Genomic DNA, 17109 nt, shown 5'->3' with positions numbered 1-17109 from the left:
ATGGTTAGAGACATGAGTAGTATGCAATAAGGATCAGGTGGTCTTTCAGGCCTTGTGCAGGTTGAATGTGTCTGGAGAAGCAACGGTGCCGTCAGACAGACAGACAAACAGACGCTAGGATCTCAGATAAAGAGGACATGCGACGCATGACAAGCCAACTACACAGACGCCGGTAGAGAAGAGGGAATTTAAATACAACCACGGGGTACAACGAGTGAGAACACACCCATTCTGCTGCAGCAGCTGCAATGGCCTGGAGGGCAGGTTTTCCCCGGCGCAGGGCCAGAGTGAGGGGGTCAGGCTGTGACCCCTCCACCCACCACTCAGAACTCATCTGCTCCACCACCACCTCCCCTCGTTCCCCGCGGTCATAGGTCAATGTATCCTCCTCGTCAGTCCCATACTCAATGTCGATCTCTGCTACCGAGCCCACAGGGGACTTGACCGTTCGAACGGTCTTGCTGACTAGGTAGGAGCATGGTGCGTGGCCGGTGGCCTGGGACGTTAACGCAGCGACCGCCATCTGACTCCGTAACAAGGCTTCTCTTCTGAGCCTGTCCCCTAGCCCGCCTACCAGGGCAACCGTCCCCACTCCGTTCCTTCCCCCACCGTGGTGGGCCTTCTGGGGGGCCTGATGCACCCACATCTCCTTACTGGGCCCGAGGACCAGCTCCCCCTCCTCAGGGTAGCTGATGCTGTTTACTGTGTCTGCGTAGTGGACCCTGTGCTGGGGCCGAGCCCTGACAACAGCACCACCACTATGTCTGGGTAAAGGCTCTTTGGCTTCAGCTCTGCTGCTGTGGTGGTGGTGGTGGTGGTGGTGGTGGTGGGGCTGGGGTTGGTCTTGGGTTCTGTGGTAGTGGGGGTCATCGGGGTGAAGGTGTGTGCGGCTGGGCCTGGCTTGGGACTGTCTTCGGTGGCGCCGGTGATTATAGTCCTCGTCCACGCTGTTGTCCTCTTCATCAGTGACCTCTGGGATGCTGAACAGGTGCTTGTTAAAGTGATGATGACTGTGATGGTAGTGGTAGGCCTGAGCCTGGGCCTGTGGAGGAAGCTTCAGCATACTCTCCAGAATCTCTTCGTCACTGTCCGGCACCTCCCACTGGTTTGGCTACAGGGGTCATGGGTCACAGAGGAGAGGGTGTAACAGGTTGAAGGTAAGAGGTTGGATGTAGGAGATGGAGATAGGAGGTCAGGAAGGAGGCGGATGTGAGCAGGTTGGGCAGGGCACGGTGGCATAAGGTAGGGGTGAAGTGTGACATACAAAAAAAAAAAAAAAAGAATCAAAACAGTGAGTGAATTCAAGAATGAAAGAGGGAAAGTAAAGCAAACGTAACAAAAACAGAGGCTGTCCTCCTCAGCAAGATCAGTAAAATCAAGTGTTTGTAGTGAATGTTTACCCTGTCGGCTCCTGTGGTGTACCCTCGGGCCAGGGTGGGTCCACGGGGGTCTGAGTACATGTCCTCCTCCTCTTCCTCCAGAATATCAGACAGGTCCGAGCCCCTACTGTTCTCTGTTGCACCGTACGGAGGCTCCACCAGGCCAACAGCATAACCCTGACACACAGAGCACAACCACACAGTACAACAGGACAGGCTTAGAGCATGTGGATTAACCAATCATGTCAATACAAGTGAAATGTAAATTGACTAGGTAAATCCTCCAAATGCTCATTTTCATAGTAGGAAATGTTACTATGAACATGGGTATGTCTTGGTGTAATGCCTCTATCCTCAATGCTCTCTAGTCCAGGGGTTCCCAAACGTTTTTGGCCCACAACTCCATTTTGATATCTGAAAGTTTGCACGACCCCAACCATTTGAAATAAATTATGTAATTAACATCCAATGTTTACTTTTTTTATTTGTGGCTATGACTGTCAATTGCAAATGAGTCTAACATAATCTCTCTTATCTCACCACCACTAATGAGATGGGTGTGCTTGATGCATGTTGAGTCAGAGCTTCTCAAAGTCAGGGGGCGTGGTCGACAGTACGCACCTCATCTCTGCGGTCACATCCAACCTGGATATATTTTTTATATATGCAGACGAGAGCACTGAATCCAGCTTCACACAGATATAAGCTGATGAAGGGTACCATGCGTTTTAATGCTCAGAGGGAGACGGAAGTGGATTCCCTTTGAGTCAGGAAGCAAAACTCCTCCGTAGTGACCTGTACTTTTGCTGCATTGTCTGCAGCATTCGGTTCCATGACAGCTCGATCAGCTGTTTGACTTCACTTACCGGCATGTCGACTGAGCCAGGATCACAGTCAAACTGATTGGGAAGCAGGTCCCAAAGTGCTCTTCCAAGCATTGGAGGTGCACAGTCACCACTCATGTGGGACGCTTACTGATGCTGTTTTCTGTTAGAAACATGCACAGCCGAGGGAAGGGGGCATGGTCCGCTTTTGAAAAACTCTCTCCAATAAGAATTCTTTCCTATCTGACAAAGGTATAAAATGTGAGTTTCTGTGCCTCGACCTTCTCACACTTTATTTTCCGGAAATATCAAAGTCTCTGCAATATTGTGTGGTTTCATAGCATAGCAGGCCTATCCATTCAAAATGGAACGATTCAAGCGCAATTGTCAAGTGCGGCCTTTTCCCATGAGCTAAGGTGCTCTCTGGTTGAATTTGATCTTTTACATTTGAATAATTTTCATTTCGATTTTTTAGGGTAACCACTTTACAATGATTTTGAGATAGAAATACGATATCATAATATATATAAAAAATGACGTATTTTGAAAAATAAATGCATTATCCATTGACCCCATTTCATATCAGGTGACCCCATATGGAGTCACGACCCCTAGTCTAAAGCACCATGTTGATAAATACGAGGTAATGATCCCACAGCCTTTCCTAGACCTAGATGAGTTACTGGTTCATCTAGTCAAGGGGTGAGGCTGGGTGAGAAAGAGTTGAGAAAGGCTGGGTGAGAAAGTTTCTTTCTGCAATGAACATCATCAGAGGATTAAAGCACAGAGTTCTAGCCAATGTGAGGGGAACATTGGAACAATAAAGAACACATCAGAGTTGCCATGCATATTGCATCTGCCCAGAAAACTGGCAATGATATTTAATGTGTCACATTCCAAAAAAGAACAGTCAGTCCTAAATAACTAACTAACCAACCAACCAACCTGTGGCTGCCTGCTGAAGCCTGGGTCCTTCTCCTGCTTGAGGAACTCCTCCATGGACACCAGGCGTGTGGTCGACCTCTCCATAGAGTAGTCTGGTTCTGACTCCAGGGGAGAGGGGGCTTTGGGGGGCAGGAGAGAGTGTCTGTCCTGGGTTGGGGTGGGGCAGGGCTCAGGGGTTGAAAGGTTTGCACGGGAGTCGTCTTCCATGGGGAGAAAGTCTGTGATGGACATGACGGGACGGGGAGCTCCGGGGATTTCTGTGACTGCTCTGCTCTGCTCCATGGCTGCTGCTGGGACTAGGCCTGGGACTGGACTCTGGTTGGGGGGCAAGGCTGCATTGACCTGGAGAACAGACAGGCGTACATACAACATACACTTAGTTAAAATAGTTCTAATAATGTAAACTAGATAATAACATACCTCTAGTACTATATATTTTAGAGCAGTTGCAAGGCTCCAGACTGAGACCATTTAGTCGCATTTTGCGATTCTTAGGCTGTGCGAGTAAAACGTTTGATTGGTCGCATCGGTGTGAACTGCAAATTCAAGCTGGTCACTCAAAACATATTTTGGGGCAGCTAAAAGCATGATTTGATAAAACAGTAGCCTAAAGTGCATTATTTTCCTGATCCCTGTATGAAAGTGTCTGCCCTGTCCCTGTGTCTGTTTCTCCTTTCGCGCTGAGTAGGCTAGTGGGACAGAAAAATTATTGCAGCATTAAAAAAAATGCAATTGCGCCAAAATAAACGTTTTGAAAGCAGTTGTGCCTGTTGGTGAGAGGAGGGTCTCAGCTCTCTGCAGGTATTACTCTCAACATTGACCGTGTGCGGAGACTGCACAGGCTATAGACATAAATGGGTATGCTGCAAAGTTTTTAGGACATTACATTTACTGTTACATTCATCAATTACACAGCTAACTAGCAACATATTATATTTAGCGATCTACCTAATGCATTTTGAGTTTCCACTTCCTCAAATGGTGAATTAGCCCGAAATGAATTACCTTATGTGATATTTAATTTATACACACAAAATGTTGCTAAGCAAATTCATCTCTATTGAACAGAATAAATGTGCAATTCTGGAGCCTTATATTGAGAGTAAAATATAGCAACAATAGAGTAATTATCAACCCAAAATTCATGACAATCACTGGTTTAGGTTACACATAAAAATATCTTGATCATGAATCCCTGCTTGAACATGTTTCATGAATCATACCGTCTCAGTAGCACTGCGAATTACTTCATAAGATGACTGCAATTTTTTTACTATTGTGTGATGCCGCAACAAAGTTTTGTGCGACCGAATAATGGGCTGGTGCCACAAACTGAAAATGTTAGTGTCACCAGTGCCACCACAGGAAAAAGTAAGTCTGGAGCCATGAGGTGAGTTCTAAAATTCTAGATGACAGTTTTAGAGGAGGTGTTGTTGCATTATTGTAAGTACCGTTGTGTTGATGTGAGAGGCTGGTGGTAGCATGGCCTGATAGGCTGGTTGTATTGGTGGTGACATCATAGCCTCATAGGCTGATGGTACTGATGGCAACTTGGCCTGATAGTTTGGTGCTACTGGAGGTGACATGGTGGCCTCATGCACTGCCAAGCCATCCCGGGGGGGAGCAGGAGACTTTGCTAAGGGGTTGGCCCAGGCCTCTGCGTACGAGGCAGGGAGCGGGGAGGAGGCCTCTGTGTGGAGGGTGTGGACTGGGGGAGAGTTGGCAGAGGGCAGCCCCCCGTTAGGGACCATGGCGTGTGCGTCTAGCGGCAGTGAGGCCGTGGCGTAGGGTAGCGTGGAGACTTTGGCAGCTGAGTTCCCATAGGACGGGGATTGGGGCTGTACGGGTGGTGATGAAGACAGGAAGGGGGGTGACTGGTGGACAGGGGGTGACTGGTAGGTTGGTGACTGGTGAACGGGGAGTGACGAGGAGCATGGGGCGGAGGTAGCCGAGGCCTGGTCCGTCATGATGGCGGCTAGCTTGGCGGGCACGTTGACTGGCACAGAGTCGGTGGACTCCCCGTGGGCGGACATGGTGCGCACGGTGAGTTGGTGGGCCGTCATAAGGGACTGGATTTGAGACGGGCCCATTAGGGCACTGCCTGCCGTAGGGGATGACACCTCCAACACCTAGGGTACGGCAAAATAGGAGATGGGTAGTGTCAGCTGCACAGACACATACTCTCTTCACAAAATATCCTCACAGCAAAACACTCCTCACACACACTATCCTCACACACACTATCCTCACACAGAGATGTAAAACACTTCTGACTTAAAAGGATATAAAAATTAGCGGCATAGGACAGGGCATCATCACAGATACTGTTCACAGCCCAAGCTGAAGCACTGCAACTACCATGGCACATTTAAACACAAACCAGCGTCTTGAGGAAGAGAGCAACAGACTCAGTGGGTCTTTAGAGCACAGAACCTCTCTGAAAACACTGGCTTGACAGACACACCGATTCAAACTCATTTCAAAAGCATTTCCCTCTCAGCATAATTTCATCCCCATTACATCCAAAACCTTAAACACTCTCCTCTGTTTCCAGTGCATTCAGGTCCAGAAACACTACACTACAGTTATATTGCCTTTTTCTTGTCAGCGTAGATGGTGTATCCGGTGACGCGGACTCCGTTGGAGGTCCCAGCAGCATCGATGGTGACAGGCAGCCAGCTGATAAGGGCGATTCCTGGGGAGGGCCCCTGCTCCAGCTGCACATCCAGAGGAGCATCAGGGGGACCTGGGAGAGGAGGTAATACATCTTAGAAGACAAGCACATCTTAGGTCTTAAACAGGCCCTGATTTCATTTGTCCTCTCTAATCAGGGCCTGTTTTAAAGACCTGGGAACACCAGGTGAGTGGAATATATTTTCATGTAAAAAATTAAACCAGCAGTTCTTCAGCACTCTTTGATCTCCAGTATCTCTCTACCCTGTTTGCTCACTTACCTGCGGCCAGCATGGTAAAGGTAGTGGTGGTGGTCTTGTGTTCCCGCCTCTCCTGGGGAAGCTCCCAGGGGGTTTGGTGTGGCCGAGCCTCCACCTTGACCGTGTAGTGCAGGCTGGGGGTAAGGTTACTGAGGCACAGCGAGTAGCTGCCAGCCTTCACCAGCTCCATCTCCTCCTCGTTCAAGGACACAATGTGGACATAGTTACTGTTGCTGGGCAGCCACGACAGGCTGGCCGAGGTGGCGGTGACACGGTCGACTCTGAGCTGGGTGGGCGCCACACATACGTCCCTGCCCACCAGCATGGAGCAACGGAGCTGGTCCGAGCTGCCGCGCTCAGTCAGGCTCTGCACAGACACTCGATAGGCCTTGAGATTGACGTCTAGTCTCTCTAGGACAGCTTTAGTCTGAGAGCCGAAGGGCACGTTGAGCCTCAGCTCCTGGTCCACGTACACATTGTAGCTCCACACATTGCCCCAGCCTGCTGGCACCAGCGGCCCATCCCAGCCAATGATGATGCTCTTGGCCAGCTGCTTGATGAGGGTGAGCTTGCGCGGGTAAGGCACAGTGTCCACCCCCACCTCCAGGTCTAGGTCCAGGCCGTTGGTGAGGGGGGCTGGGGAGAGGAGGGGTCGGAAGGAGGGGTCCGGGACCTGCTCCCCTGAGGGGAAAGAGATGGATAGGGGACCTGGGTTGGAGGCTGCAAACGTAGGATCGGTCTTCTCAGAGGTACCTGGGCCCCCCAGGCGGAGGTGGTGCTGGTGGCTGGCACTGTGCAGGCTGCTGTCCAGCAAGGAGTTGTGGGATATGTCCGTGCCCTCTGGAACATGGGCGCTCATCATGTCATCATCTGAGACGCGCTCCACAAAGTTGGAGGGGACCAGCCCTCTCCGCCCGTCCATCAGCTCACCTGCAGGGGGACACAGAGAGACAGACTTGTGTTTGGTATGTCGACACTAAAAACCTGGACCGTGTTAAAATGTCAGTGTTAAAATGGGAACTTTCAGTGTAAAAAAATCTAACTTTATAAAATTGTTATGAAATTAAAGTGCCAATGAACAGTAGAAAAAATAACAAAGTGTAATCCCAGCCCCTGTTATAGTAAAAAGCTGAGGGATGGGTTTGGAGAAATGTAACCACTCAATTTCAAATTCAGAGCTACGGATGCAAGGACTGACCATCCATGATATCAAAATTATAGTTTTAACCATGTTTTGAGGCTATATAATATTCGTTTACATTTACTTTGGAGTAAAACAACCTTACATTTTAGGTTTTGATGGAGTACAACAGTTGAACTTAGCTCATGAGGCATTTATACGTTATTTTCTTTAAGAATAAATGGTTTGGATGTAGCAACTGCTGATTGCCCCTTTGAGGTTTTGGAGAAGGCTCACCTTCATAGAAGCCGTCGTCATCCATACCGCCATAAACATAGATGTACTCCCCAGCGGTGAGTGGCAGCTCCACCTCTGGGTTATCATTTGGACCATCATAGGGGTTATAGCTGGGGAAAAATAAAGTCACATTATCAACACTAATGTATTATAAACATTACCCTTCTCATTGCATTGTTACAGTTGAATGCTGAGATAGACAAAAACGATAACATTCTTAGTGAGAGACAAAATTATCATAACTGGTCTCCAATTCAATCTACTAAATACCGCCACTATAGTGAAGGCATACTGTTGCTTTGGCCAAATCTGTGTCTGCCAGTCCTTACCTGTATCTGCCGATGAAGACCTGTAGCTTCGCGGCTCCTCTGAGAGTGGTGTAAGGTGCTGGAGACACATCAATGTCCAACTCCTCCACTTCACTGGCTGTGTCAACCTTAGAACATGACAGTCAACAATGAGGCCACTGGAAACCTGTTATACTGGGTGGCTCAGTTGGTAAGAGCTTGGTGGGAGCAATGTCAATTCCTAGCAATGTCCATTCCTAGCCAGGTTCAATTCCTACAGTTTCACATATAACATACAAAAAACATATACTCACTGGAATGTAAGTGGCTTTGGATAAAAGTGCTTCCTTAGTGTTATATATAATTTCTACTGGAACCTTGAGCTGCCAGCAGGTCAACATCTTCTCAACACCTGGCTGGATCAATGCCTCCTGAATAGTAGAAGGCCAGGGCCACACGCAGGATATGTTTTTCTGCCATTGACTTACTCCCTCAGAGATTGTGCAATGAGATTTATGTATAATGTGAGCAATGGGCACAATTCACAGTGGATTGGGACACTGGCCACTAACAAGCTGCTTATACAGAATGTTCTCTTCTCTGAAAATGCTCCCTTTAATACCATACAGCATCAGCTTAATGATCTGACTGCCTATGTTTACCTCTGGCTAATACTGTAGGCAACGGGTAGGCAACTAGATTCAGCCATGGGACAGTTTTTGTCCAGAACATGACTATAATCGGGTAAAATGAAGGGGGGAGGGGTGTGCATCTTTGTTAACAGCAGCCGGTGCGCAATCTCTAATGATAAGGAAGTCTCAAGTTTTTGCTCGCCGGAGTTAGAATACCTCATAATAAGCTGCAGACCATACTATTTACCAAGAGAGTTTTCATCTATATATTTCGTAGCTGTCTATTTACCACCATAAACCGATGCTGGCACTAAGACCACACTCAACGAGCTGTAGAAGGCCATAAGCAAAGAAGAAAATGCACACCCAGAGGCGGCACTTCTCGTGGCCGGTGATTTTAATGCAGTGAAACTGAAATCCGTTTTACCTGCTCATTCCGTTTGCTCGAAAATGGATAAATGGCAAAAAAAAAGTAAGGCCGCAACCATAGATACACATACCAGCTCTACTGGTAGTACTGCTACTACCAGCAGTACTACACCTGCACCTGTCGACGACACAAGTTGTTCTGCTTCCACGAGCACATTCAATGCTAGCATCAGTAATTCTACAATTTTTGTTAGCCCAGCTAGCATGAACACTGACAGTTGTGAATCTGATGCAGCCGAAGAGCTACTGCCCCCTTACCCGGGGAAGCACCGAACAACAGACAGGGACATTGGACCATCGAAGAGGCGCAAATATATTGACAACTACATTGATTTGGGGTTCACATATATTGGGAGTAGTGCCTTTCCTCAGCCACAGTGTATGTGCAAAAGTATTATCTCACAACTCAATGAAACCTTCACTCTTGCGCAGACATTTAGAAACAAAACATGCCATCTTAAAAATAAGCCAGTTTTTTGAGCGAGAATTAAGACGACTTTTGAGTAACAGATACCATTAATAAGAAGCGTCTTATATGGTGAGCTACCGAGTGGCTAGGACAGGCAAGCCCCATACTATTGTGGAGGACTTCATTCTTCCTGCTGCCGTGAATATGGCTGGGACAACGCTGGGGGGAAAGGCCAAAGAAACTAATGCCTTCATCAAACAACACTGGTTCACGACGCATCAGTGACATGGCAGGAGATGTTTTGAAACAATTACTGCTTCGCATACAAGCTAGTGAATTATATGCGTTACAGCTGGATAAGTCAACAGACGTGGCGGGCCTGGCACAACGTTTATGGGGGGGGGGGTCAATTAAGGAAGACATCCTCTTCTGCAAACCACTGGAAACCAGGACAACACGAGAGGATATTTTTAAAGTACTGGACAGATTTGTGACAAATGGACTTTGGTGGTCAAGATGTGTTGGTATCTGTACTGATGGAGCAAAAGCCATGACAAGGAGACATAGTAGAGTGGTAACGCGCGTGCAAGCAGTTGCTCCCGACGCCACTTGGGTACACTGCAGCATCCACCGAGAGGCTCTTGCTGCCAAGGGAATGCCTGTCAGCTTGAAAGACGTTTTGGACACTACAGTGTAAATGGTTAACTTTGTTAAAGCAAGGCCCCTGAAATCTTGTGTATTTTCTGCACTATGGGCAGCGACCATGTAACTCTTTTACAACATACAGAAGTGCGCTGGTTATCAAGGGGCAAAGTATTGACACAGGTTTATATATATTTTTTAATTGGGAGACAAGCTTAAAGTTATTTTTACTGGCCATAATTTTCACTTGTCTGACCACTTGCATGATGACGAGTTTCTCACACAACTGGCCTATCTTGGTGATGTTTTTTCTCGACAGAATGATCTGAATCTAGGATTACAGGGACTCTCCGCAACAATATTTAATGTGCAGGACAAAATTGAGGCTATGATTAAGTTGGATCTCTTCTCTGTCTGCATTAACAAGGACAACACACAGGTATTTACATCATTGTATGATTTTTTGTGTGCAAATTAACACAAGTTTACGGGACAATGTCAAATGTGATATAGCGAAGCACCGGAGTGAGTTGGTTGCGCAATTACGCATGTACTTTCCCGAAACGAATGACACAAACAACTGGATTTGTTATCCCTTTCATGCCCTGCCTCTAGTCCACTTACCAATATCTGAACAAGAGAGCCTCGTCAAAATTGCAACTAACGGTTCTGTGAAAATGTAATTTAATCAGAAGCCACCTGCCAGATTTCTGGACTGGGCAGCGCTCAGAGTATCCTGTCTTGGAAAATTGCGCTGTTAAAACACTGATGCCCTTTGCAATCACGTACCTATGTGAGATTGGATTCTCGGTCTTCACAAAAGCAAGAAAACTAAATACAGGCACAGACTGTGTGGAAAATGATTTAAGACAGACTCTCCAATACAACCCAATATTGCAGAGTTATGTGCTTCCTTTCAGGCATAATCCTTCTCATTAACCTGTGGTGAGTTATTCACAATTTTCGTTGAACAAATAAGGTTTTATATGTATGATGGTCAAATAAAGAGCAAAATTGTTGATTATTATAATATTATTATTTGTGCCCTGGTCCTATAAGAGCTCTTTGTCACTTCCCACGAGCGGGGTTATGACAAAAACTCACTCATTCTTATGTTTAATAAATGTATCGTATAGTATGTGTGGCATGCTTACAATGATGGCAAAAGACAACATTTGAGAATGCGCTGATCCTGGTGCTAGAGGGGGTACGAAGCTGGAGGTTGAGTGTTTGAAGGGGTACGGGACTATAAAAAGTTTGGGAACCACTGGCCTAAAACATTATTCCTCACCTCAAGTTCAACTGTCGGTGTCAGTTGGTGCGCACTGCCTTCATATCATACGCCTGCAGTATAAATATACTTATTGCCTCACCACACCAAACCTTCACAAAAGTTTCACAATTTTATTAAGGTAACATCAAAAGTAAGTCAAGTAAATTTTAATAGGGAAAATACGAGCAGGATGTTATATTGCGGCAAACATTACAGTTGGAACTTAATTTGGCAAAAGAAACTTGCTCAGAATGAAACAAAATAACTGGTTTAAGTTATGAACAGGCTGTATTACAGCAATTACCAAGAATGGCCTACTGCCTACCATACCAAACAAATGACAGGAATAGGCTAATGATATTTATTTTACAACAGGTCTACTTACAGTGCATTCGGGAAAGTATTCAGACCCCTTGACTTTTATTTTTTTTTGTTACGTTACAGCCTTATTCTAAAATAGATAATTGTTTTTTTCCCTTGACAATCTACACACAATACCCCATAATGACAAAGAAAAAAAGTTTTTTGAAATTTGTGCAAATCAAGGATCTCTCTGTACTTTGGTCTGTTCATCTTTCTTTTTCTCTTTGCTGCCACCACCATGCTTCACTGTAGGGATGGTACCAGGTTTCCTCCAGACGTGACGCTTGGCATTCAGGCTAAAGAGTTCAATATTTGTTTCATCAGACCAGAGAATCTTGTTTTCATTGGGCTGAGAGTCCTTTAGGTGCCTTTTGGCAAACTCCAAGCGGGCTGTCATGTGCATTTTACTGAGGTTGGCTTCCATCTGGCCAAGGTCTGATTGTTGGAGTGCTGCAGAGACGGTTGTCTTTCTGGAAGATTCTCCCATATCCACAGAGGAACTCTGGAGCTCTTTCAGACTGACCATCGGGTTCTTGGTCACCTCCCTGACAAAAGCCCTTCTCTCCCGATTGCTCAGTTTGGCCAGGTGGCCAGCTCTAGGAAGAGTCTTTGTGCTTCCAAACTTCTTCCATTTAAGAATGGTGGAGGCCACTGTGTTCTGCTGCAGAATTTGTTTTGTACCGTTCCCCAGATCTGTGCTTTGACACAATCCTGTCTCGGTGCTCTACGGACAATTCCTTTGACTTCATGGCTTGGTTTGTGCTCTGACATGCACTGTCAACTGTGGATCTTATATAGACAGGTGTGTGCCCATTCCAAATCATGTCCAATCAATTGAATTTACCACAGGTGGACTCCAATCAAGTTGAAGAAACATCTCATCTCTTAGAATTAGGCTGTGAGGTAACAACACGTGGAAAAAGTCAAGGAATTATGAATACTTTCCAAATGCACTGTATAACCCATCTAAAACTAAATACGGAACACACAATTACATGACAGATCGAACTTAATTCAGCCAACGAAAATGTCTCAACAGAATGAAGAAAAAAAACACATTTGCATATTTAAATAACTGGTTTAGATGTGCCTACAATGATAACAATGATTATACAGTAATAATAATAATAAAACCAATGACTATAAATACAAAAAACATAATTACTACCTGAATAGCGAGTTGCACAGTAGCCTACATTTGGCAGCGCCAACATTCTTCCCATCTTTGTCCACTACAACATTAAAACTTGTCCATATCGAGGACATTCCACTTCTAAGCTTTTCACTAAAAGGCATAGGTCACGCTCTAACTTAATTTTACTCCATTGAAAAAGGCCTCCATCTTCGCAATCAAGGATCCTCTCTCGCTCTCTCTCCTCAGCAGCATGCACGTAAGGCAGCGGGAAAGGAGTGAGAGAATGGTGCTAAAGCGTGAAATTGGGATGTATGATATGCTGCCCGGACAATTTGGCTGGCTACAATTGTATTTATTGGCTTTCAATTAATTTTAGAATCGGCCAAAAGCCTGCAATTACTGGCTAACGGAAACCCTGGACCAATGTTACACATCATTAGAGCTACATGCATCACGAGCAAATTCATTGTATCATTTCACTTTGCCTGTAGCGCAGAAATCGTGAGCTTCTCGCAGTGAAGATGGAGTTGGAGGAATGGAGGCACTGGCTGGAAGGTGCAGAACACCTGTTCATTGTATGGACTGACCACAAAAATCTGGAGTATCTCTTCACCGCCAAACGCCTCAACTCCAGGCAAGCTAGATGGGCCCTGCTGTTCACACGCTTCAATTTCTCCCTCCCATATCGGCCGGGATCCAAGAATGTCAAGCCGGAAGCACTGTCTCGCCGTTATAGCCCCACGGCTATTACCCCGGAGCCCGAGACCATCCTTGCCTTGCGATTGAACTCAGCTGGGGTATAGGGAAACAGGTCCGGGAGGCACAACATTCCCAGCCGAACCCGGGGGGGGGTGGGGGGGGGGGGCTGGGACGACTTTGTCACGGGTCTTCCCCCATTTGATGGCAACACTGCCATCCTCACTGTGGTGAATTCGTTTTCCAAAGCCACCCACTTCATTCCTCTACCCAAACTACCCTCTGCCAAGGAGACGGCCCAGCACGTTTTCCGGATCCATGGACAACCGGTTGACATGGTCTCTAACCGGGGCCCTCAGTTCTCGTCTCGGTTCTGGAAGACGTTCTGCACCCTCATTGGGTCGTCTGGCCAGCCTGTCCTCCTGATTCCACCCCCAGTCCAACAGCCAGTCAGAGCGAGTGAACCAGGATCTGGAGACTAATCTGCGATGCCTGGTCTCCGCCAACCCCACCTCCTGGAGCTAGCAACAGGTGTGGGTCGAATACGCCCGCAACACCCTTCCCTGTTCTCCTTTTGAGTGTTCCCTGGGGTATCAGCTCCCGCTCTTCCCCGAGCAGGAGGAAGAGGTCAGCATTCCTTCTGCACAGATGTTTGACCGCCGCTGTCGTCGTACCTGTCGTCCTCAAGACCACCTCCAGGTATCGACGACATGCGGATCGCCATCGGACCCCGGCTCCCCGGTATCGTCTCAGGCAGAAGGTATGGCTATCCACCCGGGATCTGCCCCTCCGGGTGGAATCCCGCAAACTCTCTATTACCCCCTCTGCTGTTCGTCTTCTGTTACCCCGCACCCTTCATATACATCCCACTTCTCATGTGCCCAGAGTTAAACCTATATCTCACAGTGTTTTTTTGTCTCAGCTCCTGCTTTTCTCCAGTCTCTCTTTTTCTCGTTCTCCTGGTTTTGACCCTTGCCTGTCCTGTCTCTGAACCCGCCTGCCTGCCCCTGACCCTGAGCCTGCCGTCCTGTACCTTTGCCCCACCTCTGGATTACCGACCTCTGCCTGACCCGACACTGAGCCTGCCTGCCGTCCTGTACCTTTCCCCCACTACTCTGGTTATCGACCCCTGCCTGCCTTGACCTGTCATTTGCCTGCCCTGTTTCTGTAATAAACATTGTTACTTCGACACAGTCTGCATCTGGCTCTTACCTTCAAACCTGATAACCAGGGATGTTCTCTTTAGAAGTGAGTTACTTGGACAACTTCTCTGTCCTGCTAAGCATCAACCACAAGTAAGCCCAAAAAGTGACTGTATTTGAAAAATAACAATAATTTTATACCTTGATTGAGCTATATTGCATGCTAATAACATTTTTTCTATACTAATACAATTGCTCAGTAAAATAGATTTTGTTTAACAAGTAATAAAAACAAATCTAAAAAATATGAAAATAATTGGATCCCCTGTTTTCAATACTCCAGCATCCCCACACACACACACACTTGCGAGGATAACAGAAGGTCTGAATCCTAAGTAACCTGCACTTTGTTAGATCAACATAGCAACTGTAGTAGCTCAAAGCTGTGTGCTGGAAAACCATGAGAGGAGTAGGGATTGTGGTGCTCGCGAATTTCCTTTATTTTTCGGCTTCAGACCAATGCCTACTTCTAACTTAAAACATAGTTTTAGTTTTTAATACATTTTGCACAGTATTTGTATTACTTTATCTTTTTAATCTATCTTTTTTTGCCCTTCTTTATTTATTTCACCCTTATTTAACCAGGTAGTCGAGTTGAGAACAAGTTCTCATTTACACCTGCGACCTGGCCAAGATAAAGCAAAGCAGTGCGACACAAACTACAACACAGAGAGATACACATGGAATAAACAAGCGTACAGTCAATAACACAATAGAAAAAAATAGTCTATATACATTGTGTGCAAATGGCGTGAGGAGGTAAGGCAATAAATAGGCCATAGTAGCAAGTCATTCTAATTTAGCAAATTAACACTGGAGTGATAGATGTGCAGATGATGATGTGCAAGTAGAAATACTGGTTTTCCAAATAGCAGAAAAGTCAATAAAAACAATATGGGGATGAGGTAGGTAGATTGGATGGGCTATTTACAGATGGGCTATGTACAGCTGCAGCGATCGTTTAGCTGCTCAGATAACTGATGTTTAAAGTTACTGAGAGAACTATAAGTCTCCAGCTTCAGCAATTTTTGCAATTCGCTCCAGTCGTTGGCAGCAGAGAACTGGAAGGAAAGGCGGCTAAAGGAGGTGTTGGCTTTGGAGATGACCAGTGAGATATACCTGCTGGAGCGTGTGCTACAGGTGGGTGTTGTTATCGTGACCAGTGAGCTAGCAAAGACTTATAGATGACCTGGAGCCAGTGGGTCTGGCGATGGATATGTAGCGAGGGCCAGCCAATGAGAGCATACAGGTTAAGGGATCCAATAATTTTGAGCCCCACTGTACGTCTCTGTATACTTGGGAACAGATTTCATACATACAAATATTTTGGGGATTCATTCCTGGTGATTTAAAAAATAATAATTATAATATCTTTACTAAAAACTTTGGAGGACCCCAAAAATTCACTTGCAGGCCGGTTTTGGCCCACTGGCCGCTTGTTGCAGACCCCTGCTGTAGGCCGACACAAACAATCGCTGCCAGTAGGATGAAATTGCACCCTATTCCCTATAGGCTATATTGCACTACATCCCTATATATAGTGCACTACTTTGATAGGGTTAAGATACACACACGGATATACACACACACCAATACAAACGTTGAGTGTTTTGTTTGTCGACTGGCCGTATGTCTAATTATAAGGTCTGAGTGATACATTATGCATAAACAATAAGTAACAGGCATATTTTTTATCGCTCCCTGCCAGCAAAAAACCTTTTAAGGATAATCACTTACAACTACTACAACCTTAATAATCCACAGCAGTGGGATTATCTCACTAAATATGAGCTTTAGAGAGCTAGCTGCTGCTGGTGCTGCCTGTCCTGACCTGGCTGGTTTAGATGGATGAGAGGGAGGCAGGATAAAGATCTACTACAGAGAGACTTAGACCCAACACTGGCTGGCTGGGGCACGCAGGACAGACATCAGCTAGCTACAACACACAGCTGGACACTGGATGAGGGAGAGGTCTGCTGCTTTAAAACATGGAAGAAATGGTTTAAAAGCCCAACCAAAAAGGGTCTTATCTTTTGAATTGTATAATAAGTGCTGCATTTGTCTTTGGCCAGTATGCTACATGACAGTGCCATGTGAGAGAGAGAGAGAGAAAGTTTAAGGCACAAAGCTGGACACTGTATGAAAGAAGAGTCAGACCACCCAACCTCAACAGGGTCCTATTCTCTCATCTCTAGCAATGCATGTGTTGTATTTGCCTTTATTTATTGAAGCCTAGGCTGTTTGATAGTACAGTCAGCACAGTGTGAGAGACAGAGAGAAAGGCTAATGACGTTTTTTAAATCCATGAAGTCTGACGTGCAAATCCATAGGAATGACTGTGACATTTTGTTAAATCTCAACAAGCAATCTGTCCTAACCACAGAGTTGAAAAGGAGGAGACAATCCATACGAGCGGTTTGATCTTGAGGAATATTAGAACCCAATTAATTGAAAATAGCATTGCAGTTATTTTCATGACTAAAGACGTCAGCAGCATGTCTAATGCAAAAAAGTATCTTAATCTCTTTGTGTAGAAGATTATT

At 46.0% G+C, this 17109-nt stretch overlaps 1 protein-coding gene across 8 annotated transcripts in view; it reads right to left on the bottom strand.

Annotated features, from left to right (window-relative positions):
• Positions 1-17109, bottom strand: part of LOC129822141 (peripheral-type benzodiazepine receptor-associated protein 1-like) — a 177231-nt gene that overhangs the window by 25877 nt on the left and 134245 nt on the right. For 7 of the 8 annotated variants that reach the window (XM_055880143.1, XM_055880187.1, XM_055880158.1 and 4 more), the window contains 8 exons: positions 7828-7934; positions 7499-7608; positions 6103-7011; positions 5743-5894; positions 4600-5277; positions 3149-3490; positions 1401-1556; positions 227-1111 (listed from right to left, as the gene is read on the bottom strand). In XM_055880143.1, the coding sequence (XP_055736118.1) occupies positions 227-1111; positions 1401-1556; positions 3149-3490; positions 4600-5277; positions 5743-5894; positions 6103-7011; positions 7499-7608; positions 7828-7934 (3339 nt within the window). The remainder of the gene's footprint in view (positions 1-226; positions 1112-1400; positions 1557-3148; positions 3491-4599; positions 5278-5742; positions 5895-6102; positions 7012-7498; positions 7609-7827; positions 7935-17109) is intronic. The other variant, XM_055880202.1, reaches the window with a different exon arrangement.

This window comes from Salvelinus fontinalis, chromosome 2 (assembly GCF_029448725.1).
Source record: "Salvelinus fontinalis isolate EN_2023a chromosome 2, ASM2944872v1, whole genome shotgun sequence".
NCBI lineage: Eukaryota > Metazoa > Chordata > Actinopteri > Salmoniformes > Salmonidae > Salvelinus > Salvelinus fontinalis.
The sequence above is the reverse complement of the archived record's forward strand: the minus strand, read 5'-3'. Positions and strand labels throughout refer to the sequence as shown.